The sequence below is a fragment of the Chiloscyllium punctatum genome, chromosome 10 (assembly GCF_047496795.1).
Source record: "Chiloscyllium punctatum isolate Juve2018m chromosome 10, sChiPun1.3, whole genome shotgun sequence".
Taxonomy (NCBI): Eukaryota; Metazoa; Chordata; class Chondrichthyes; order Orectolobiformes; family Hemiscylliidae; genus Chiloscyllium; species Chiloscyllium punctatum.
The window spans coordinates 15830829-15855783 of NC_092748.1; the positions used below are offsets into that span (position 1 = coordinate 15830829).

General features: G+C 45.0%; 1 protein-coding gene across 5 annotated transcripts in view; it reads left to right on the forward strand.

Annotated features, from left to right (window-relative positions):
- Positions 1-24955, forward strand: part of LOC140481915 (neuropilin-2-like) — a 107793-nt gene that overhangs the window by 58341 nt on the left and 24497 nt on the right. For all 5 annotated transcript variants that reach the window (XM_072578588.1, XM_072578589.1, XM_072578587.1 and 2 more), the window contains 5 exons: positions 1840-1984; positions 5231-5589; positions 9212-9356; positions 15891-15995; positions 24285-24446. In XM_072578588.1, the coding sequence (XP_072434689.1) occupies positions 1840-1984; positions 5231-5589; positions 9212-9356; positions 15891-15995; positions 24285-24446 (916 nt within the window). The remainder of the gene's footprint in view (positions 1-1839; positions 1985-5230; positions 5590-9211; positions 9357-15890; positions 15996-24284; positions 24447-24955) is intronic.

Consider the following 24955-nt stretch of genomic DNA (forward strand, 5'->3'; position numbering starts at 1 on the left):
AAATACTGCTGCTTTGACCTTCAGATGGGGAGCTGGTGATGTATCCGACAGTGTTTAACGATCAGCAGTGGATTTTCAAATTACTGCTTATAAATTAACCACCTCCACACATCCCAAACCGCATGCCATCCCAAAGCCCTAGTTTCTCAGTGGGGAAGTGGGATTTGGGGAAGAGCCAGGGCTGGGTAAAAATTGTCACTCTGCCCAGCTTGATCTCTCAACTTGCACCTTCCGTGAACTCATCATTGACAACAGGCCAACTCACCTGGTCTAACGGTGTTGGTCTTGAACTGCCTTCATTCAGACTTTTTAGGAGCTAAACTGTTGTTTGCCAATGTAACTCAGAGGGACAGAAATCGGGTCCTCATGACCTGTCCCTGGAGCTTGGCTGGTTGTCTACTCGGGGGTGAAGAGAATGAGGGGTAGTGGGGAATGGAGTGTAAATGAAGCCCCATTACTAAGGGGCTGTGAATACCTCAAGACACATTCGAGTAAAGGATGCAACACCCATCAACCATAAGACAGCTGAATATCAAAAGAGCCATTCGGTCATTTTTTTTGCATTTAATTGCTGATTGCAATTTTCAGCTCCTGGCTTCATTTCTGAGGCTAGTGTAAAGGACCCACCTGGTTTTCTGTGTGCTGAACTTAACAGAAGGGAATTCCATTAATCTCTCAGGATTTCCAAACACTGGGCCATTTTCCTTCCTACATTCCATGCCAAATATCCAGGTGCTGAAGGGGATGGATTCCTGCTTACAAGTCACATAGAGGTCCGTGTGACCAAACCATTGGACTCACATGCAGGCAGGTAGATACATATGTCTGCTGGCAGCTATGGACAGATAGACAGATACATATATATTTAGAGAGGTATGCACACAGATACAGACAATACACACACAGATTTGACCTTAGAGATGCACACATACAAATAGATTAAAATATAATGGCCCATATTTTATGATGAATCATAAAATCCTTACAGACCATTCGGTTCACGTCAACCCTCTGAAGAGCATCTTACCCTATCCCTTGTAACCCTGCGTTTCCCATAGCCAATCCACCTAACCTGCACATTTTTCGACTGTGGGTGGAAACACACACATATGCAGGGTGAACGTGCAAATTCTACACAGACAGTAACCCAAAGGTGGAATGGAACTGAGGTCCCTGACGCAGTGAGGCAACTACTAAGCTATCATGCCATTCCAAGGAAGGAATTACACTCTCTGTTATCTGGGTCAGCAGACATCCTGCAGAACAATTGGTGGGAATTAGGGTGGACTCTTGCTACTAGTGGGTGTCTGCTCCAATGCAGCGCCCTCTGAGGGGACTTGTGTGAATAGCAAGGGCACCAGCCAAACCCTTTATTCCTCATCCATTCAAGTTGGAGAATCCTCACTGAGACGCGCAGAGCTTAAACCAGGAAGCATAAAGTAAGAAATATAAATCAAATTGCAATCATGTACAGAAAGTGAAGTAAGCTATTAAAAGAGAAAGAAGAAAAAAGTGAAAAGAAAGTTATAGAGAAAGGGAAAATTGTCCAAGTGTCAAGAACTGCAGTATGTTAAATCATTCCATAAAGTCGCTTATGTCAACGTTCTCTTTAATTTATCTGTTACCAACTAAGTCTGAAATTGGGTATGGAGTGTTCCCGAATAGAATGTGAAAGATCGGCTCCCAATCACTTTGCAATGGTTCCTTTTGTCTTCATGCGTTCTTTCTCTCTCTTTGAGTAACAGCAGAGGACTTTACATTGGGAGAAGAGTTGAGACGTAAATCCAGAGGATTGTAGGCCCATGTTAACTTGTACTGATGCACTCGTTCCTTCCCTAGTTGTTTCCCGCCAACACGGATGGAAACGAGGTGGTCCTGAACACACTGACACCGCCCGTCCTGGCTCGCTTTGTTCGCATCCGGCCTCAGATTTGGAAAAACGGAATTTCGATGCGTTTCGAGCTCTACGGTTGCCAGATTACAAGTAGGTGTCCGTCTCTCATCTCCCGTCTCTCATCTCCCGTCTCTCATCTCCCGTCTCTGTCTCCTGTCTCTGTCTCCCGTCTCTGTCTCCTGTCTCTGTTTCCCGTCTCTCATCTCCTGTCTCTCATCTCCCGTCTCTGTTTCCCGTCTCTGTCTCCTGTCTCTGTCTCCCGTCTCTGTCTCCCGTCTCTCATCTCCCGTCTCTGTCTCCTGTCTCTGTCTCCCGTCTCTCATCTCCCGTCTCTGTCTCCTGTCTCTGTCTCCCATCTCTCATCTCCCATCTCTGTCTCCCGTCTCTCATCTCCCGTCTCTCATCTCCCGTCTCTGTCTCCTGTCTCTGTCTCCCGTCTCTGTCTCCTGTCTCTGTCTCCCGTCTCTCATCTCCCGTCTCTCATCTCCCGTCTCTGTTTCCCGTCTCTGTCTCCTGTCTCTGTCTCCCGTCTCTGTCTCCCGTCTCTCATCTCCCGTCTCTGTCTCCTGTCTCTGTCTCCCATCTCTCATCTCCCATCTCTGTCTCCCATCTCTCATCTCCCGTCTCTCATCTCCCGTCTCTCATCTCCCATCTCTGTCTCCGTCTCTGTCTCCTGTCTCTGTCTCCCATCTCTCATCTCCCGTCTCTGTCTCCCGTCTCTGTCTCCGTCTCTGTCTCCCGTCTCTGTCTCCCATCTCTCATCTCCCGTCTCTGTCTCCCGTCTCTCATCTCCCGTCTCTCATCTCCCGTCTCTGTCTCCCGTCTCTGTCTCCCATCTCTCATCTCCCATCTCTGTCTCCCGTCTCTCATCTCCCGTCTCTCATCTCCCGTCTCTGTCTCCATCTCTGTCTCCTGTCTCTGTCTCCCGTCTCTCATCTCCCATCTCTCATCTCCTGTCTCTGTCTCCCGTCTCTGTCTCCCGTCTCTCATCTCCCGTCTCTGTCTCCTGTCTCTGTCTCCCATCTCTCATCTCCCGTCTCTCATCTCCTGTCTCTGTCTCCCGTCTCTGTCTCTCGTCTCTCATCTCCCGTCTCTGTCTCCTGTCTCTGTCTCCGTCTCTCATCTCCCGTCTCTGTCTCCCGTCTCTCATCTCCCGTCTCTGTCTCCCATCTCTCATCTCCCATCTCTGTCTCCCATCTCTCATCTCCCGTCTCTGTCTCCCATCTCTCATCTCCCGTCTCTCATCTCCCATCTCTCTCTCACATCTCTCATCTCCCGTCTCTGTCTCTCATCTCCCGTCTCTGTCTCCTGTCTCTGTCTCCCGTCTCTCATCTCCCGTCTCTGTCTCCCGTCTCTGTCTCCCGTCTCTGTCTCCCGTCTCTGTCTCCTGTATCTGTCTCCCGTCTCTCATCTCTCGTCTCTGTCTCCTGTCTCTGTCTCCTGTCTCTGTCTCCGTCTCTATCTCCCATCTCTGTCTCCCATCTCTCATCTCCCGTCTCTGTCTCCTGTCTCCGTCTCCCCGTCTCCCTTCCAAACATCTGATCATTGCCCACACTTTACTTCCCTGCCAACTAAGAAAGCACGTGCTGGGATTGGTGAATGGCCTTCGCAGTGTCTGTTAACTCATCACTGATTGGAAGGTGAACGTGCGAGGGCGTGTTCGTGCGCCAGTTGAGGTAGTAAAGAAGCCATGGGTTTTTGCACGAATCCTCTCCCATTTCGTAAGTTTTGTGATCATAGGTTTGGCAACGTGTGTAATTGCAGCAGGAGTAGGCCTTTGTGTCTGCTTCTCCATTCATGGCTGATGTTCTACCTCAAAAGGCATTTTCCCCAGATCCCTTATTGTCCTTATTCCCTTGAACTCTTTATTAATCTCTGTCTCAATGACTGAGTTCTTTGCCTCTGGGGTAATGAATTCCATCGCCTTCACACTGTTGTACACCTCCTCATCTCAGTCCCAAATGGCCTTCCTCCTTGTCTGAAACTGTGTCCCAGGTTCTAAATCCACCCAAGTCTGGGCAAATATCCTACCTGTATTGAGCCTATTGAACCCTGTAAGAATTGTGTGTGTCTCTAGACGTTCTAAGGAGGAGGAAGAAGGGGAGAGAGCCAGAAAAATACAGGAGGTTACATTTTCTTCATTTAGCCATATTTATCGAGGGTGGGCATCACCGGCTGGGGCAGTATTTATTGCCCATCGCTAAATGGCTTGAGAAGGTTCAAGTGAACCATCATCTGAGTGGTTTGCTCAGTCATTCATTAGGCTACAGAGGGACCTGGACATGAATTGCATGAAGTTAGGACACAAATACAGCAAGTGCAAGGCAAATGGAATGTTGTTGATTAATCCAGTTGGAATGGACTATAAATGTAAGGAGGTTTTACTGCAATGATGCAGTGCATTGGTGAGATCACATCTGGAGTACTGTATCCAGTTGTGGCCTCCTTATTTCCTCAAAGATATAGTAGCTTTGTATATCTTTATATAGCTTTATATATCGAGAAGGTTCACTCGAATCACTGCCGGGATGAAAGGCTAATATTCTGTAGAAAGGGTAGGCCTATATCCACTGGAGTTTTGAAAAATGAGAATTGATTGCATTGAAACACTGGATAGGCTGGATACTCCAGAGGATTTTTACCGGTGAGAGGAAGACTAAAATAAGAGGACATATTTTAAAGAATTAAAGCCCTCTCCCACTTAAGACAGAGACTCAAAGCATCACTAGAATGTGGAGCTTTCCCCTTTGGAAGGTAATGGAGGCTGGGTCTTTAAATTTGCTCAAAGCTCAGTTCAACTTTTGATGGGCAGGGGAATCAAGGGCAAAGGGGAACAGACAGGAAACCACAACAAGATAAGCCACGATCTTATTGAATGATGAAGCAGGCTGAAGGGGCAAATTGGCCTACTCCTGCTCTTACATCCTACTTCAGAGGCAAGGCAACTCTGTTATCTCTGAATCTGGAGCCGCAGCTCCACTGGATCAAGAAAGGACGGCCGTTTTCCTTCTCTGAAGGACTTTAGTGACAATCCAGTTGTTTCATGACCTCTATTATTGATTTGAAATCACATCTGAGGAGTTACTAGTCTAGTACCATAACCACTTTGCTGCTGGTATCTAGTCACAGAGCTCAGGACCAAGTTGTTTGGAAGTGTGGGCCACTAAAGTCAGAATGAAAGCAATTGTGAATTGTTCAAGAGGCCAGAGCAGCGTGATCTTGAAGGGTCACAGGGTTGGTATGTAGGTAAGGAATAGTAAAGACAGTAGGATATTATTACAAGCAACTTAGAGTTGTAGATTGGTTGAATAGCCAACACTCTGTCTCTTTTAACAGATGCACCGTGCTCCGATATGCTGGGAATGCTGTCTGGCATCATCCCTGACTCCCAGATCACAGCCTCCTCTACCCGGGACTACCACTGGTCGCCAGGTAGTGCCCGGCTCATCGCCAGCCGATCTGGTTGGTACCCACGGCAACCTCACCCTCCGCCCGGCACGGAGTGGCTCCAGGTGGCCTTGCCCACGCCGAAGACCGTCAGTGCCATCATCATCCAGGGGGCGCGCGGAGCGTCGGTCATGGATGGTGGGACAGGAGGGGAGAACAAGGCTTTTGTACGGAAGTTTAAGTTGGCGTACAGCATGAATGGAGCCAACTGGACATTTGTGAAGGAATCTGGAGGATCACGGCATAAGGTGCGGCCCTCAATTTCTTCCATTTCTTTTTGCAAAGCATTTGTGCCTAATAAGGTTGACCACTGTGTACTAAAAAGGTAGCACAGGACCCAGTCAGAACAGAGGTGACTGGGTCATTCCCTCATCAATGGGAGCTAGAGCTCCTGAATGGAATTTATTTAACAAGTATGATTTATACATCTATCCTCCAATTCCTGCATTAAATAATCCTGCTATTCACAGGAGACTTTGCTGTGGTTTAAGTTATGAGTTCTCTTTGCTGTCATTGAGATAGACACTCTTTATATTTCAGAATAGGTTTAGGGTGAGAGGGGAACGATATAAAAGAGACCTAACGGGCAACTTTTTCACGCAGAGGGTGGTACATGTATGGAATGAGCTGCCAGAGGATGTGCTGGAGGCTGGGTCAATTGCACCATTTAAAAGGAATCTAGATGGGTGTATGAATGGGAATGGTTTGGAGGGATATGGGCCGGGTGCTGGCAGATGGGAATAGATTGGGTCGGGACATCTGGTCGACATGGACGGGTTGGACCGAAGGATCTGTTTCCATGCTGTACATCTCTCTGACTCAATGACTCTAAGAGTGGTCACTGCACTCAGAATGTTAACTCGACTCTGTCTGCACATGTACTGCCAGACCTGCTGAGCTTTTTCCAGCAATTTCTGTTCTTGATCCTGATTCCCAGCACCCCGCACCGGGTTTTGCTCTTCACTCTCTTTGCAGCACAGTGGACTCTCCAAAATCCTGTTGTAAATCCCATCTCCTCTCCCAGCTTATTGGTTGGCACTGGGGTGTCAACACTTAGCTTTTGAAAAAAAAGATAACCACAATCACCTTTGCTCTCTTGAAGACGGGAACACACTGGGATGAGGGAAGTTGGGGAAGGCGAGTGGAGTGGAGACCAAGTTTTGTAGACACCACCTGTGTTCCAACTGCTACACAACTGTGTCACCTAATGTTGTCTAAATGTTAAGATTTGGTGGACGGTGGGCTACTACAAGTTGTCTCATCTACACACCTTCATCAACGATCCCACACACGTATGAGCCAGTTAGAAATTCGAGCCTGGGCTCTTTATTTTGTCCAGACCATTGAGTCCAGCTAGGTTAAAGTAATTGAATTAATTTCACATAATTTGAATGCTGAGTGGAAAAGTGACTTGGAATCTTAACCTATGCAATCTGCCTCCTTTCTGATAATGGAAACAATATGCCAGGTTTTGTAACCTGTGTGCGGGAAGAGGAGACAGTGACAGCTGTCCTTGGGATCTCAAGGAGTGTTTTCGAGGTGCTTGTGCTTGTACTGTTAGGCACTGAAGTGGGGCCTCTACATCTGGAAGTCGGTTGAGGCCTTAAGGGAGGGCAGAGAGAATGTTTACCAGAATAGTAATACTCAAAGTAAAAGTGGGAATGTGCCACTTCCTCCAGGCTCACGTGACGTCAGTCCGTGCCTGTCTCTCTTAAGGAGATAGCGTTGCTCAAAGCTTATTGAGTTTGCCTCATAGATTGGGATGAATTGTTGCTGGCAATTTGGGGTACCCCTTTCTTACTGATGTTCACTGTCAGTAAAACTGATGCTGACTAAGAACATTAACTTCTGTTGGTGACTGACAAGCTGTCAGGGACAGTCAGACCTGTGCTGTCACATGCACTCCCATTCCTAACGCCTTGCAGGTTAGCAACAAGCGATGCAGTGGATCTCGAATGCTGTGCCTGGGTGAGCAGTGGAAGCAAATCCGATGTTGACTTGCAGCAAGGGGAAATCACTGCAAGGCAATGGGAAAGTAATGGGACCCAGCCTCTTTCAGAGAGGTTAGCCGTTCCAGACTGGGCCAAATGGCCTCTTTTTTGCACTGTTCTATGTTTCCCATTCTGCGACTGGAGCAGCAAGACTCTGAGACAAGAACGGAACCACAGGGAAGAAAAGGAGATGTGGAGAATAAATCAAGCACTCTTTAAATATTAGAAAACATAGTTTCTCATTATCAGAGAAGGAGAGAGACAGAAACAAAAACATATTGCCAGTCGAGTTTTTTTTCAGCAATTAACAATTTATTGCATTTGTTTTCAGTTGACTTAATTTACAACTTCTAGCTCAGGGCGACGTGACAAATGAAATATTCAGAGCGGTTTGTAACATTTGCATCTTCACTGCATGCCAAAAGGAAAACAAGGGAAGGCAGAGCATTTTTTTTATGCCTGCACCCTCTCTCGTGTTCTCAACTGCTGTTATAACATATGAGGCATGACTGCCAGTGTGCGCACAGCAAGATCCCACAGACAGACCTGTGATAATAACCAGGCATATTCCATTTTGTTACTGATGATAGTTGAGGGGATAGGCATCAGCCTAGAGAAAACCCCATTCCATCTCGTCACTCTCTCAGGCTGATCATTATCCATCCCTCTGTCTGTCCATCTGTCCTTGTCTCTCTGTATCTCCACCTATTTTTTACTCCTTAGCCCCTCCCCCCAACCCTACCTTCTGCATTAAAGAAAATAACTTTTTGCCAGCTACCATCAGCTTGGAAGAAAGGTGACTGGACCCGAAACGTTAACTCTGATTTCACTCCACACGTGCTACCGGACCTGCTGAGCTTTCCCAGCAAGTCCCGTTTTTGTTTCCAATGTTACGGCATCCGCAGTTCTTTTGGTTTTTATCCCAGTTCCCATGATTTGTTCCAGGCTGACATTGCCACGGTGTTCTGAGGTGTGCATTTCGAGTGCACCATCTCTCATGTGAGACTTCAGCCTCACTTGCCCTCTTTGGGTGCATCTTAAAACGGTCCATGCCTCTGTTTTGAAGATGAGCAGGCATCAGCTCCCCAGACGTGATGATCTATTGTTACTATCACTAGGCTAGTAATCCAGACACCACAACCTCCAACACCCGCGCCCCCCCCCACCAATGCTCCCAACCCAGGCTAATGTTCTGGAAACATGGGCTCATATCCCACCATAGCAGCTGATGAAATAAAAACGCCAATCTAATGGCAAACACTGTTGCCTTCAGCCCTCAATGTTGTGCCAACCTTTCATCCTACTCTAAGATCAAACTAACGTACATACCCTTCGTTTTACTATCATTCAACGTCCCTAACGTATCTGACTCTACTAACACTACTGGCAGTGCATTCCATGCACCCACCACCATCTGTACGTTCACTAATGTCCTGTAATGTAGGGAAGGAAATCAGTTGTCTCTAACTGGTCTGGCCTACATGTGACTCCAGACCCACCGCAATGTGGTTGACTCCTACGGGTGGGTCGTAAACACTGACCCAGCCAGCGATGCTGACATGCCATTAACAAATTTTTAAAAAGACCCTGGCTGGCATTAATTACTAAAACAGACTACATCAGCCTTTGTTTTAATGTTCCTGTTGGACCTTGTTTTGTGCAGATTGGCTGCTCTGTTTCCTACTTTATAACAGAATCTAAACTGCTAAGGTGGAGGAAGTTGTTAAAGAAATGCAAGTCTTTCTTTAGTTCTAATTGAAGGATTAAATTAGCATCTTGTTTATTTCAGTAGAGAAATCCTTTTATAGTTGCTGTGAGAGATACCTGTGGTGGTCAACTGGTCAAGTTTACTCAATCTGTCTCTCTACATTATTCTCAGATGTTTGAAGGGAACATGAACTACGACACACCTGAGATCCGCCGCTTTGATCCTGTTGCTGCACGCTTTGTCCGAGTATACCCAGAGAGATGGTCCCCTGCTGGAATTGGGATGCGCTTTGAGCTGCAGGGCTGTGATTTAATGGGTAGGTGTATTTCCAAACGTTTGTGTGCATGTGGCTGTGTGTCTCTACATGTTCCAGTGCCTCAGTGTATCTGTGCGCGTGTGTGTGTTTGTGTGTCACTGGATGCCTGTGTGTGCCTAGGTGTCAGTGTGTGAGAGACAGTGTTCAACTGTGTGACGTTTGTGTGTGCTTGTGTGACTGTGTATTTGGGTGCATCAGTGTGTGCTTGCACAAATATCTGTACCTATGTGTGTGCATGTGTGTGTGCGAGCCTAGGTGTGTATGTGTATTTTGCTATTTTTATCTGTATGCCTATGTGTGAGTGCTTGTTTGTGTTCTTGTGTGTGGGTGTATGCGAATATATGTCAGTATATGTGACTGTGTGTGCGTGTGTGTGTGTGTGTGTGTTTTTGCCTGTGTAATTGTGTGTGTGTGTGTGTGTGTATCTGTGTGTGTGTGCATGTATGTCTGTTTCAGGGTGTGTGTGTGTGTATCTGTATGTGTGTGCGCATATCAGTGTGTGGCAGTGTGTGTGCCTATGTGTGCATGTCTGTGCATGTGTGTGTGTGCATGTCTATGTGTGTCAGTGCCTGTGTATGTTTATGTGTGTGTGCATGTTTGAGTGTGCAAGTGTGTGTGTGTGCGTCTGTGTGTGTGTGTATCAGTGTCTGTGTGCATGTGTCAGAGTGTGTGTCTGTGTGTGTGTATGCCTGTGTGTGTGTGTGCACACGCGCGCATGCGTGTGTGTGTATGTCTGTGTATGTGTGTGCACGCGTGTGTGTCACAGAGTGTATGTCTGTCTGTGTGTGTCTCTTTTGTCTATACCAAGGCAATGGATCGTTGTAATTTCCTAGTGGAGTAGCACTGCCAAGATCAGTGACCTGATCTTTAGCCCCAGATTCCGTTTCGCAACTTTGACAGATTACATCTATGTGAGGTCTTGATTGATATCAGTCATGCATTCACAAACTTCCACTGACATTCATGTATTCTGACTCATTCATAGACTTGTTTACATTCAGTCTCACCCACGCACGTCAATATTTTCACATGCACAATCTTCAGATGCACAATCTCACTCGCTCACTACAGTATTTGGAATCAAGTCATACCCATTCATTCCAGTGCTCAAACTAGCACACAATCTCCACACAATCTCACTCACCTGAGATTCACACTTGCGCACAATCACATTTGGTGACCAATTTGCACACTCCACCCTCAGTCTCTCAAGAACCACAGTTCTGTGCACAGAAAATGCTTGGAATTTATCAGGCCCGACAACTTGCTGACGTGGATCTGGCACTGAGTACTTCCAGCATCCTCTAGCCTATTTTATAAAAGATATCCAGCCTCAGTGCTAACACCAACAACTTTGCATTTGTATAGCACCTTCAAGTGCAGCAAATCAACGCAAGGCGTTACACGGGAGTGTTTCCAAACAAAGCTTGATGCCAAGCTGCGCAGAGTGATCTCTGAACATCTAACCAATGCTTCATCAAAGAGCTAGGGCGTGAGGAAATGGCTGAAAGAGGAAATAGAGATAGAGAGATCTCAGTTGCTGGTTGACTTGCTGGTGCCTCCATGTGTGACCTCACGAACACACACACACACACACACATATGCAATAGTTCGGTCATACTTATGCCAAGAAATGTTGTGAAAAAATACTATAAATTGTTAAATGATCCTGAACGAATAACCCAGATGTGGAGTTCAGCTTTTTGAAAAATGTAGAGACATCTCAAAGGGATTGTGTGAAATTAATCTCTCGACAGTTATATGGCGGAGATGGACTCGTAGAGCAAGAGTGTGTCTCGGGCTCTGCAATTTGCGTTTGCAGTTCAGCCGCCCCCTTATGAATTGATAATTGTGATTTTCCTTTTCTTGAAATAAAGGCAGTTAATGCCTGGAGCTGTTCGCCAGATGTTTGGGAGGCGTGGGGAAGTGCTTACTGAAACCACATTCAAATGCTCAGCGTCTTTAGATGCTGATGCAGGAAGTTGTCAAGTGAGAGGATCTGTTCCCAATCAGCCTTGGAGGGTTAGAGTTAGATACTTCACAAACCAACCTCGCTCACTGCTATCCTGGCCACCACAGTCTGCTAGTTGGAATATATTATGACTAGGCAAGATTCCCCACAAGGACACTGCACTGGAGGGGGATCTTGTTCACTCGTTTACCGGGATGTCATAAGTCACCACAAACAATGCAGGATGGCCTTGTGGTCTTGTTAAGTTAGCCTTCAGTGTGAAAGACCCAGACATCTGCTGATGATTACAGTGCCCAATGCCTTTAGAGATTCCCAATAATATTTCTTCAGATCCTGGAATAATCTCTGCCTCCTCCAGCTTTCATCTCTTCCCATTTTTATACTTTTTTGGTCTCTCATTAGTGCATATCTGCCGGCCTCCTCTCTCCTCCCTGCTTCCTTCCACCATCCCCCCCCATCCCAAAACCATCATCATGATTCCTCCAGTAATCAGCAAAGTATAGCTCTCCAGCCTCCTCCACATGGTGCTGATTAAGACATAGATGGCAAGCTATGTGGTGGAAAAATATCTCACTGTTTTTTTGTCCTCTCTATAATCATGATTGGACCTAAACTGAGACACTCCTCTCTGCTCTACAAAGAAGCACTGATGAAAGTATAATAACAGATTGCTAAGAATGCGACCAGAATGAAGAGTGCAATTATCGTCCAAGATGGAAAAGGCTGGGTGCTCTCTTCTCTGATGCAAGGCTTTTGATGACTAGGTAGAGCTGTTCAAAATTATGAAGGGGTTTGATTGGGTTGACTTGGAGAAGACCTTTCTATTTATGAAGGAGACCAGTATGAGGATCACAATATCGTGTGGTTAGAGTGGCGTTGGAATATGGAATCCACTGCCATGGGAGATGATGAAATGGGAAACCTCAGAGCCTTTAAAACATACTTGGATGCACACTTGTAACATTCAGTGCAATGGCCCTGCTGCGGGTAAAGTGGGACTAGTTGGATTGCAGTATATGTTTGGCGGTACAGACTCGGTAGGCCAAAGAAACTCTTCTTTCGTGTTGATTCTAAAAATAGGAGAAAGTGAGGACTGCAGATGCTGGAGATCAGAGTCGAGAGCATGGCACTGGAAAAGCACAGCAGGTCAGGCAGCATCTGAGGAGCAGGAGAATCAACGTTTCTGGCATAAGCCCTTCATCAGGAAGCCCTGCATTCCTGATGAAGGGCGTATGCCTGAAATGTCCATTCTCCTGCTCCTCGGATGCTGCCTGACCTGCTGTGTTTTTCTTGCACCACACTCTAGATGAATGTGCAATCTACTGCCACAACAAACTATGAAAACCACTTCCACAGGGAGTTGAATTTGAGGTGAAGCTAGATAATCACATGAGGGAGACGAGAGTAAAGGGATTTGCCAATGGTGTGATGTGGAGAGAGAAGGGTCAGTGCTCATGTGGGGAATAGACACTAACAAGGACCTGTTGAGCTATTTCTGACTTGTACATTCCAGGCATTTCCTCTGTCTGAAGTCCCATGTTGGTGCCAATTACTGACAATACAATTGTGAGGTGACATGTGACATGCTCCCTTCATTGCATTCAGCTATACATTGTCTCCTCATCTCTACTTCCTGTTGATCAGGGTGAATGGGTTTCCATGGTATTTAAAGAGAGGCCAGCATTTACAAGATGTTTCAGAATCTCAGACATCCCAAAGCACGCTACAAACAAGAGACTACTTTGTGTCGTGCACTGGTTGTTCTAATTTGGAACCAGTTGTCCTGTTGAAATACAGAGCCTTTATCTCTTGAGAGTTTAAGCTCTACATTCCAGCACAGCTTCTCAGAGCTCAGCAAGCCAACCAGAAACTGGGGAAAAAAATACTCGCAATCATTTTGTTTTAATTATTCTGTTAGTCAGGACCTTGACTATTCACAATGGATGCTGTCAATCAGCTTAATGCAGAAGCTGAACTCCAGCAGTGGGTTGTGGGGCTATGCTTTGGTTAAAATATGGGGACTTAATTAGTGTCAACAGCTTTACGGACTATTGGACAAAGAGCTATTCCCTATGTTTCTTAAATGTGCTTCACTCATGGAAATACAAGGCATTATTTCTTACTGTTCAGGACAATATCCAATTTTTAATTTGAGTTCATATCTTGTGTTCCGTAAATTCAGAAGGAAGTTTAGTTTCGTTTGAGTGCCCCTACGAGTTGGCGCTGAAAAGTCTCGAGGTGGCTGTTGGTCATGCACATTTTGATGAGGATTTAAACCCGTGAGGTGAACAGTTAAGTACATTAAGAAAAAAAGGGAGAGGAATGAATCATGCTTCTGCTTAGTGACAAGAGAGAGGCAGAACAATCCAAAAGATCAGTCGGTTTGGGTGTGTTGTATGCCAGAGTGTGAAAGGTTGCAGATATATTGGATTGAATGAACCCATGTAGTTGCTCAAAAGTTAATATTACGATGAGTTTAGTTTGTAGTTTGATTTAAGCGTTTTGGAAGAGATTCTAGCAGAAGGTAGAAGACATCTTGTGACTGCCCAGAAGTTTTCTAAAAGGAAACCGAAAGCAGCTGTACTAGTCTGAATCTGAGCAAGGAGCCGTGGTGTGGAGATAGTGGTAACTCTTCACTGTGTTTGGATGTTTGCTGGGATGCAAGATATAGTGTGAATTTGATATCTGTTGATCTCTTTTCTTCTGATATCTGTAATGAAATCTTTCCAACTTCATTTTGTCTCGTGTAATGTCGTTCCTGTTTATCTGGTGTAATAAATGCTTTATTCTTTGCGTTAAAAGTACAGCGGTGGACACATGTGAGAGTCCATCGCTTCATGGTGAGTGTCCAGCAACTTACCTCCATGGTTCTAAAAAAAATGTCAAGTTAAGGTCTAACAATGAGGTTTCATTCTAAGACCTGGTGTTAGCAGAGGATGGGATCATAAGACTCACCCCTTTTGAAACCACACAATAGCCTAAGATGTTTCACGGGCAATTGAGTAATGTTTGAAGCATAACAGAGACAACTCACCAACCAATTTGTGCTTGGTAAGATCCCAATAAGATAAGGGCCAGATTATCTGTGGTAGCGATGTCGGTTGAGGGATGAATATTGGCCAGGACATTAACAAAGAGCTCTCCTGTTTTTGGTATTATGATGTGGAATCTTTCACACCTGCCTGAGAAAGTTGGCATGTGCCTCATTTTCCTGGCTCACCTCCTGAAACCGCGCAGCAATCCCTCAGTACTGCATCAAAGCGTCAGCCTGGATTATGTGCTCTTTCAATCAACTAGTGCTTTCTGCTTTCTGTCCCATTACTTTATTAGGAGGTGCAATGTGTGTTACTGAACCCAGATCAATTGGATCAGATATTCTGGGAAACTGGCAGGAGATTGCTTTTAGCGGTGATTTAATGCAAAGCCTTTGAGGAATTTTAAAAAGCTATTGTGATCAAGAAATGATTTGTTGCAGTCAAATTTTGAAAGTATGCCAAGTTGGATCAAGAAAGAAAGAGATTCATTCATTTTTTATAATAACTTGGTTCCAATGTAGAACAGTAAACATTATCCAGAATACTAACTGATCTGTTTATTCTGCCTTCCCTTCATGCCTTGAAGTAGAAACTCAGGCCAGACACCATTTTTGAAAAAAATAGATGCTTTAGGTATTTTTACAGGGCTCATTGTGTTTTAAATTGGTCACAGATTTCAGTGTATTTGTTTGTGTATGTGTGTATGTGTGCATTTGGAGTAATTGCTTCCTAATAACATTTACAATTATGAAGGTCTATTTTCATAACTGGCAAATTTGTATGGAGCAGATTTGCACTAATCTCGCTCAGTTGCAAAGGGAAGATAATTTGTCAATCTGTCGGGGAGTAGTTTATAATGTAATTAATTATAAGATCCAGGCAAGGTTTATGTAAAATGCATTCGCAGAAAGGTTAATCAAAATGAGAAATCCTGGACTGAGTTGTCAGGCAGTGATGCATTGAAGTACATATTCTTCCAATTACATAAACCCCTCCAGTGCAACAACCCTCTGAGATCTCTCTAGCCCCAACATTCATAGGCGTGTCTTGAAGTGCCGAGGCCCCAAAGTTCTAGACTTCCTTTCCAAAACCCCTCTTTTCTCCAGTAGGAAGCCCCATAACACCTACCTGTTTGATCAAGCTTTTTGCCCGTCTGGATATCTTATGTTCAGTCTCAAACTTTGTCTGATAACACTCCTGTGAAACGGCTTGAGATATTCTGCTACACCAAAGGTGCTACAGAAATGCAAGTTGGTGTGGAATTGCAGACTGTACCTCCATTCCCGGTCATTCACTTCACCTCAATTTCCTTTCCTTATCCAATTTCCAGCAAGACTAATTCACTGGGTGTGAACCACAGTGAGGACATGATGAGCCTTTATTGTCCTGCAATTTCTAACCCTCTTCTCAAGCACATCGCATGTCCTCAGTACACGCTGTCTCATCGGTTTTGCGCTTTGAAAAGTGATATAATTCTAAATTACCAACTTGTTCTGCAACCTCACCTGAACTGCTTTGTTCTTCCAGCAACCACCACATCTGCTGCAACCGTTGCCTCAACACAGTGGGTTGGAGAGAATGTCACAGAGGCTCCGTGTGCCAGTGGGGGTGACCCATCCTGTGTGACAATTGGTAAGTTCATGAGAATGCAGCAGTAATATCACCCCTGCCCCTCATTTGTTACAGATTTAATGATTTTTCAGCCATTCTCAAGAGAGGCAGGAATGAAAAAAGGAAACAAATCGAGGGATGTAGTTTTCTCATGGTTAGATTGTTTTTTTTCTTGCTGCAGTCTGCAGAAATGGGCTTTTTTTGTTAAGTTACAGTGGGCCAATAATGCAGAGAAACACTGGATAGATAATACAGAGAAACACTGGCCAGAAGTTGAGTGAAACTTTGGACTGTAATTGGGAGAAAGTTGGTCAGGAATCAAGAGAAACATTGGCCACTAAACCAGAGAAAACTGGGTCAATAATCCAGAGAAACACTGGGTCAACTTTCCAGAGAAACACTGGGTCAATAATCCAGAGAAACACTGGGTCAACATTCCAGAGAAACACTGGGTCAACATTCCAGAGAAACACTGGGTCAATATTCCAGAGGAACACTGGGCCAGAGGAATATGACTCCACTAAGCCAGCAAATCCAAATAGCCTGTGGGGCAGTAATGTAGCAAATGTAGAAGAATTCTTGTTCAAAAATATTGCCAATGAAAGAAATGATTAAAGATCCAGAGAAACTCTTGCATCAATGTACACAAACATAGTCTCCATAGTTCAATTTGGAGAATTAAAGACCCAAGCACATCATTCATTTTTACATCCCGAATAAGACTTAGGTGCAGGATTTAATCACATTTGGAAAAGAAAGAGCCTATAGTCAGCATAGCTTTATGCGGGGGAGGTCTTGTCTCACAAATTTGATTGAGTTTTTTTTGAGGACGTGACAAAGAGGCTTTTAGGTAGACTCAGATTAGGCAGAGATTAGAGGGATACTGGCCATGTGCAGGCAGATAGGATTGTTTAGAATGGCATCATGGTCAGCACAAACATGATGGGCTGATGGTCCTGGTTTCTGAGCTGTACTTTACGAGATACTCAGTCAAGTGATCGCATGCCAAATGCGAGTTTGCATTTATCTGCATGGCAACCTTGAACTCAGCAGACGGCCTTTGCTTAGAATACCAGAATCACCAGTTTTAAATCAAGTAAATAAAAACTACGATAATGTGTCCTGACTGGTTATAAATAAATCCCAGGGGTCAGTGTCCAAAAGAGCAGCTTTGACCTTCTTCAGAATTGCATGTGGCTGTATAACAGCAAAAGCCCACTTGGAAGTAGAGAGGACAATCACGCTTGTAGATTGAAATAAAAGCATCGAAAGTCATGTTTTTTTTCCCCCACTCACCTGAGAAAATCTGGAGTTTTCGATTAGAAATGAACTCCCCTGAAGTTGTGAGGAGCACCCTTGCTCTCAAGAGTAATGCACGTTCTGGCCACTGAGGGCAGTGTTTCATCTCTGTGCATGAGGTAGGGATAGGGGACGTCTGTACCTTCTCAACTCCTCCCCCCAACAAGGAAGCTGGGGCATTGGGTTGGGGGGGGGGGGGAGTTTTCGCGTGAGGTAAATTTTACTGTTGGGAGGTGGGCAGGGTGTGGTTGGGGTGGACTGTGAGATTATGGCTCGCTGGGGGGGATTGGGAAAATGCAACCCTGCTGCTTTTGGCCCCACATGAAATGCTGGAGAACCAGTTACCGGCAGTAACCACACCTCTCATCTCATCTTCCCGCAATCTCTTCCACACTGCCCTGGGCCTTAAGCTTACTGAAAGCTACCTACTTCTGGGTTAATTGCGATAGGTTTTGTGTCAGCCTGTTCTGGATAGGTGGGTCACCATGTACAACAGTTGATTGAGGGTTGGAACCTCAGATTTTAATGGCTAATTGAATTTAATGGCTCAGGGACTGCAGTAGCTGGTTTTGCCATGTGAACACGAGGCAGCCTGCCCAGCTGCTGAGCTGCAGACAGAGTGAAACAAGGTCAGTCAGGTCTTGCTATTAAAGTTGTCAAATGCCCTGTAATCATGGCATTCCTGGGGTTATCATCACCCAGATACCATCGCCTGTCCCCTTCCCACCTGCTGCAAATCCCAGGGCCAGGGTCCCCGAGGGTCTGTAACAAATGCCTGTACATTTAAAGTGGTTCTCCAAAGGAAGATCGGTGCAGTTCTGGTTGCTCTGCTTTGGAAAGGATATTATTAAATTGGAGAAGGTTCAGAAAAGATTTACCAGGATGTTGCCAGGATGCAGGGTTTGAATTATAAATAGGCTGGGGCTTTTTTTCATCGGAGCATAGGAGGTTGAAGAGTGACCTCTTAGAGGTTTATTAAATCATGAAGGGCATAGATTAGACAAATAGGAAATGTTTCTTTTTCCCTAAAGTGGGGGAATTCAAAACTGGGAGGCCATATTTTAAAGGTGAGAGGAGAAAGGTATAAAAAGGACATGAGGGCAACATTTTTTACACAAGAGAGTGGTTTGTGTGAGGAATGAGGTGCCAGAGGAAGTGGGGGATGCAGGATTAAAAGACATTTGGAAAGTACATGAATAGGAAGAGTTTCGAGGGATATGCGCCAAACGTAGGCAAGTGAGACTAATTTGGTTTGGGAACATGGTTGGCATGGACTGGTTAGACCAAGGGTCTGTTTCCATGTTGTGTGACTTTACAACTGGATGACTAAGAGTAGTGGTGTGGAGGAGAAAAAAATTACAGAATTAGGAAGCAGGTTGGATTGTTTGATCAATTAAAAATAAATCCAAAAAACGTGTGTGGTGAAGGTGCAATAGTCCCATTCCCTCGTTAGAGAGAGGCAACTGGTGGTGGTGTCAGTTTAACCTGAGGGTGTGGGTGGAGGTTGAGAAAGAGAGTTCTTGATGTTAACTTCAGCCAGTGCAGGAATGGAGCCCACATTGTTGGTATCGCTCTGTGTTACAGACTGGCCACCCAGCCAACTGAGCTAAACACTCCTTTAGTGCACAGCCCCTGCACATTCCATCATGACCAAGTCTCGGTGTGAATGTTTGCCTGTCAGGGTTTATTCTGACTAGTTGTCAGAGCTAGAGATGCCCTCCACTGCAAAGTTGTTGGTTCATCTCCTTCGAGGTATTTTATTTCCCTCTGCGCCAACTCCATCTCTTGCCACTCCCTCATCTTGATGAGGCAAGCCCCAGCTAGAGATCCCTCAAGTCCAGCATCTCTTACCTCCACGCCCTTTCTGTCCCCCACTTCATCTCCTACCTCAGTGCCCCCTGGACTCTCTCTCTCTCTCTCTTTGGTCACACATTTCTGTGAGAGTTGTTTCTCAATTTTACTATGTATCTATCTCACCTCCCTTCTCGCAATCTTCATTTCCACTGATCATTGATTTCTTCCTGTTCTCCCCCCACCTCTCCATGCAAGTGGCTAGGAAGTATTTTATTGGCTTGTGTGCAATGCATAATCTTGGGCCCTGTTTTTTGTAAGTCAGACCTGTACGTGAGACTTAAAATAACTCTTGATCATTGACTGCACATTTAAGTCAAATCATAAAATTGCAGGAAAAGTATTTGAAAATAGGCAGGCAATGCACATATTATAGCTATTAAGAAAAAGAATTGACTGAACGGATGCACTTATATTTGAAAAAAATAAATTTCACTTGAACTCTGTTTTACAGCTTTAACCACGAAGAGATTATGTTTGTTTTTTCTAAGTGTCTTTGCAAGGTTTTGTACTTGATTAGGGGAGTCTATCCACTGAAGGGTTTGATCTTAAGACATTTTGCTGAGCACACGATTCTGTGTGACAAGGTCTAATTCATTCCCATTTTATTTCGGAATTAATCATCAAACCATGAGTAGTTAATCGGTGAGGAAGGGGATGGTTATTATCGACTGCTTGCATGTTTCCTGTCACAGCTAATTGTGAGGTGACTATTTTCCTAATCTTGGCCATGTGGTTCTGAAAGAGCGGGATATGGCTACAGCCACTGCACTCCCACTGCAAAGAAACCCCATAAATGTGGCGGGTGTGAAAATGCTTTTTGTCTGTGCCTAGAGCTAAGATACATAGTTAGATTGGTAGATTGAGCTTTAAATCTCCAGTTGGCTGCATTCTATCTAACCTGAGAATGCTTCAAATAGACACTGAAGACCAAACCTGTGTCTCCAGGGTGAGCCATCTCCCTGTGCGACAGATCCACCCAGCCTGGAAGGGACCTGTTACATCCAGTTTTGTGATCCCAGAAAGAAATTCTGGGTGGTCACAGGGGGCAGGTGTGTATCAAGAAATAATAGTAAAAGTTTCTTTCAGTACATAAGAAACAAACGACAGGCAAAAGTAGACATTGGGCCACTTCAAACTGATGCAGGAAGCCTAGTGATGGGAGATAAGGAAATAGCAGGAGAACTTAACAAGTACTTTGCGTCAGTTTTCACAGTGAAAGACATGAGTAATATCCCAAAGATTAAAGGGTGTCACGGGGCTGAGTTGAGTATGGTTGCCATTACGAAAGAGATAGTGCTAGAAAAGTTAAAAAGTCTTAAAATTGATAAATCTCCTGGCCCCAATGGGATACACCCTAGAGTTCTAAGAGAGGTGGCTGAGGAAATAGCAGAAGCATTGGTTGAGATCTTTCAAGAGTCACTGGAGTCAGGAAAGGTCCCGGATGAATGGAAGATCGCAGTTGTAACCCCCTTGTTCAAGAAAGGATCAAGGCAAAAGATGGAAAATTATAGGCCAATCAGCTTAACCTCGGTTGTTGGTAAAATTCTAGAATCCATCATTAAGGATGAGGTTTCTAAATTCTTGGAAGAGCAGAGTCTGATTAGAGCAAGTCAACATGGATTTAGTAAAGGGAGGTCATGCCTGACAAACCTGTTGGAATTTTTTGAAGAGGTAACAAGTAGGTTAGACCAGGGAAACCCAGTGGATGTAGTCTATCTGGACTTTCAAAAGGCCTTTGATAAGGTGCAACCCGGGAGGCTGCTGAGCAAGATGAGGGCCCATGGTGTTCGAGGTGAGCTGCTGGGATGGATTGAGGATTGGCTGTCTAACAGAAGGCAGAGAGTTGGGATAAAAGGTTCTTTTTCAGAATGGCAGCTGGTGACGAGCGGTGTCCCGCAGGGTTCGGTTCTGGGGCCACAGCTGTTCGCATTATATATTAATGATTTGGATGAGGGAACCGGGAGCATTCTAGCGAAGTTTACCGATGATACGAAGTTAGGTGGACAGGCAGGTAGTACTGAGGAAGTGGGGAGGCTACAGAAGGATCTAGACAGGTTGGGAGAGTGGTCCAGGAAATGGCTGATGGAATTTAACGTGAGCAAGTGCGAGGTCTTGCACTTTGGCAAAAAGAATAAAAGCATGGACTACTTTCTAAATGGTGAGAAAATTAATAAAGCCAAAGCACAAAGGGATCTGGGAGTGCTAGTCGAGGATTCTCTAAAGGTAAACATGCAGGTTGAGTCTGTGATTAAGAAAGCAAATGCAATGTTGTCTCTTATCTCAAGAGGGTTGGAATATAAAAGCAGAGATGTACTACTAAGACTTTATAAAGCTCTGGTTAGGCCCCATTTGGAGTACTGTGTCCAGTTTTGGTCCCCACACCTCAGGAAGGACATACTGGCACTGGAACGTGTCCAGCGGAGATTCACACGGATGATCCCTGGAATGACAGGTCTAGCATATGAGGAACGGCTGAGGATACTGGGATTGTATTCGTTGGAGTTTAGAAGATTAAGGGGAGACTTAATAGAGACGTACAAAATAATACATGGCTTGGAAAAGGTGGATGCTAGGAAATTGTTTCCGTTAGACGAGGAGACTAGGACCCGTGGACACAGCCTTAGAATTAGAGGGGGTCATTTCAGAACAGAAATGCGGAGACATTTCTTCAGTCAGAGAGTGGTGGGCCTGTGGAATTCATTGCCACGGAGTGCAGTGGAAGCCGGGACGCTAAATGTCTTCAAGGCCGAGATTGATAGATTCTTGTTGTCTAGAGGAATTAAGGGCTACGGGGAGAACGCTGGTAAGTGGAGCTGAAATGCGTATCAGCCATGATTGAATGGCGGAGTGGTCTCGATGGGCCGAATGGCCTTACTTCCACTCCTATGTCTTATGGTCTTATGGTCTTAAGGTGCCCTGGTTAGGAAGTCTGTGTAGGTTATTTGCTGTTTCACCTACATCTCCCCCTGCCATTTCCCTACCATCTCATGCAGCCCCCATCATTCTCCATTCCAGTTTGTGCCATACCCACAACATCACCATCACCATCACCCATACGTCCAATGTTGCTACCTCCATAGCCAGTACCTGCATGGGCAGATCTCAGGAGCCGTGATGTGATGGAAAAAAACACTTTTCACAATCTAACAGAGTCCTCACGACTACACACTTAGTAGGGGGAGGAACATAACTCCTATTTATGTCTATCATTCAAGCTTTTAAATCCCCTGAGATGGTGAATCTCTTATAAAGTTAAACACACTCTATTCAGACCTCACATCAAAAACAGCTAATTCTTTAATGCCTTATTAAATTCTCAATCAAACTATGAATCAAGAATCTCCTGCTGTGATAATTATAGCATTTGAAACTCAGCCAAGCATTTGTAATGATAATAATAATAATAATAATAATAATCACTTTTGTTGAATTGAAACCCAGAGCATTTTTGAAACTGAACAACTAGATGGCAGTATAGTTCCTAACCTACACACTAGCTTATCTCTCCATGCTTCAGGCTCACTGCCTTTATTCCTGATGAAGGGCTTTTGCCCGAAACGTTGATTTCGCTGCTCGTTGGATGCTGCCTGAACTGCTGTGCTCTTCCAGCACCACTAATCCAGTACACAGATAGTGTGTCAACCCCATCAGTCTGTAAGATGTCTTTTTTACTCTAACTGACCATTTCAACCTATTTTTCTGCAATATTTAGAATTGAGACATTTAAAAAAGTTCAAATGTTCTATTTAGATGGATGTTACCCTTCAAAGCGCATCAATTCATGACACCAGTGTCATAGGTATAACCAAAATCGGTTACATTTGAACTCACCGCTAAGTTCCAATGGCCCTGGTCAGTTCAAGTTTCCTATCTATCTGAGTCCATTCCCTGCAACAAAAGTGACACACATGCTCGCATACACACACACAGACACACACACAGACACACACACCCATGTATGCACGCACACACACACACCCCTCCCCCTGCAGAGACCCCAAAATGCTGGCCCACATTTTATGAAAATGCTCTGTGTACAGCAGTTAATATCATGTACACATGCACAGAATGTCCATCACAGAAACATGCCATCCACTCCCACTATTTATGCTCCACGAGACTCCTCCCACTCTACTTCATCTTGCCTTATCATAATCACGCCTAACCTGCTTCTTGTATTTATCTCCCTTAAATAGACACCAATGCTAGTCACCTTATAGAGTTGTTGAGTCATACAGCATGGAAACAAACCCTCCAGTCCAACCAGTCTATGCCAATCATAATCCCAAACTAAACTAGTCCCACCTGCCTGCACTTGGTCCATATCACTCCAAACCTTTCCTGTTCATGCACTTATCCCAATGTCGTTTAAACATTGTAACTGTACCCTGCATCCACCACTTCTTCTGGAAGTTCATTCCACATGTGAACCCCTCTCTGTATAAAAAGGCTGCCCTCGTGCCTTTCTTAAATCTTTCTCCTCTCACCTTAAAAATATGTTCTTAACCTTGAAGTACCCCACCTTAGGGGAAAGACACCTGCCAATCACCTTATCTATCCCCCTCAATATTTTATAAACCAATCTAAGGTCACCTTTCAGCCTCCTACACTCCAGTGAAACATGTTGCAGCCTATCCATCCTCTCTTTATAACTCAAACCTTCCAATGCTGGCAAGATCCTGGTAAATCTCTTCTGAACCCTCTCCAGCTTAATAATATCCTTCCTATAACTGGGTGACCAGAACTGGACACAGTACTCCAGAACAGGCCTCACCAATGTCCTAGACAACATTAACATAATGTCTCAACTCCTGTGCTCAAAGGTCTGAGCAATGAAGGCAAGTGCGCTAAACACCTTCTTAACCACCCTGTCTATATCTGACGCAAACTTCAAAGAATTATGTGCCTGAACCCCCAGATCTACAACAGTACCCAAGGTCCTTCTACCTTCTGTAGTTCTGTGTTTTGCCTTGTTGTACACTTTGGGTATTGATGTGACAGAGGGTTGAGGCCGTTTGGTCTCCTGGTTATCAATCAGATTGTCTGCCATCGATGTCTCGCTTGTCTGACTGCAATGTGGTGGGAGAGGGACAGAAATGAGACAGAATGAATGACTGAGTATGTCCCCACTTGGGAAATTTGTTCCTGGCTTTCTAGAAATCCCGACCAGCATCGAAGGCTTCAACTGCAGTTTCGGGGACTCGCGTGACAATGAGCTCTGCGGATGGACACATGACCCGTCAGCTGCGTTCAGGTGGATGGTCCATTCTGGCAGCTCCAAGTTTGAAGATGTTGGACTGAACCAGGACCACAACACAGGTCAGCCAATGTAGGGTGACGTAAAATTGAGGTGCTGGCAATCTCCCCCTGCAGTTCCAGTCTTCCGTCTGTAGGAGGCACAGCTCACTGACTCCTATTTGTTCAGTTTTCTGTTTGTGGACACTTGCCCTCTGACCTCACCTGAGGTTGACATTCTTAAAGTTAGTGCTGATTAAAGATACACCGGAAGTCTGTCTGAATTATTCCCTCCCCCCCACCAAGTCTAAAGGTGCTGAGCCCAATGTCTATGCTCCTACCCCGACTCAATCACAGGCCGACTGACATGTTGAATCTGGGGCTGGAGAACTGTTTTCAAATCCCACCGTCCACTTACTCTCCACCACCTCATTAACTCGCCAAAACTACTATGCTGCTCCAATTCTGGGCCCTGATGTTTGTGGCCACAGATTGGCAACTGTGGCTTCATCAGCCGATGCTGAAATTCTGGAATTGCCTCCCTAAACCTCCCCACCTCTCTTAACATCCTACTTAAAACCTGCCTCCTTGAG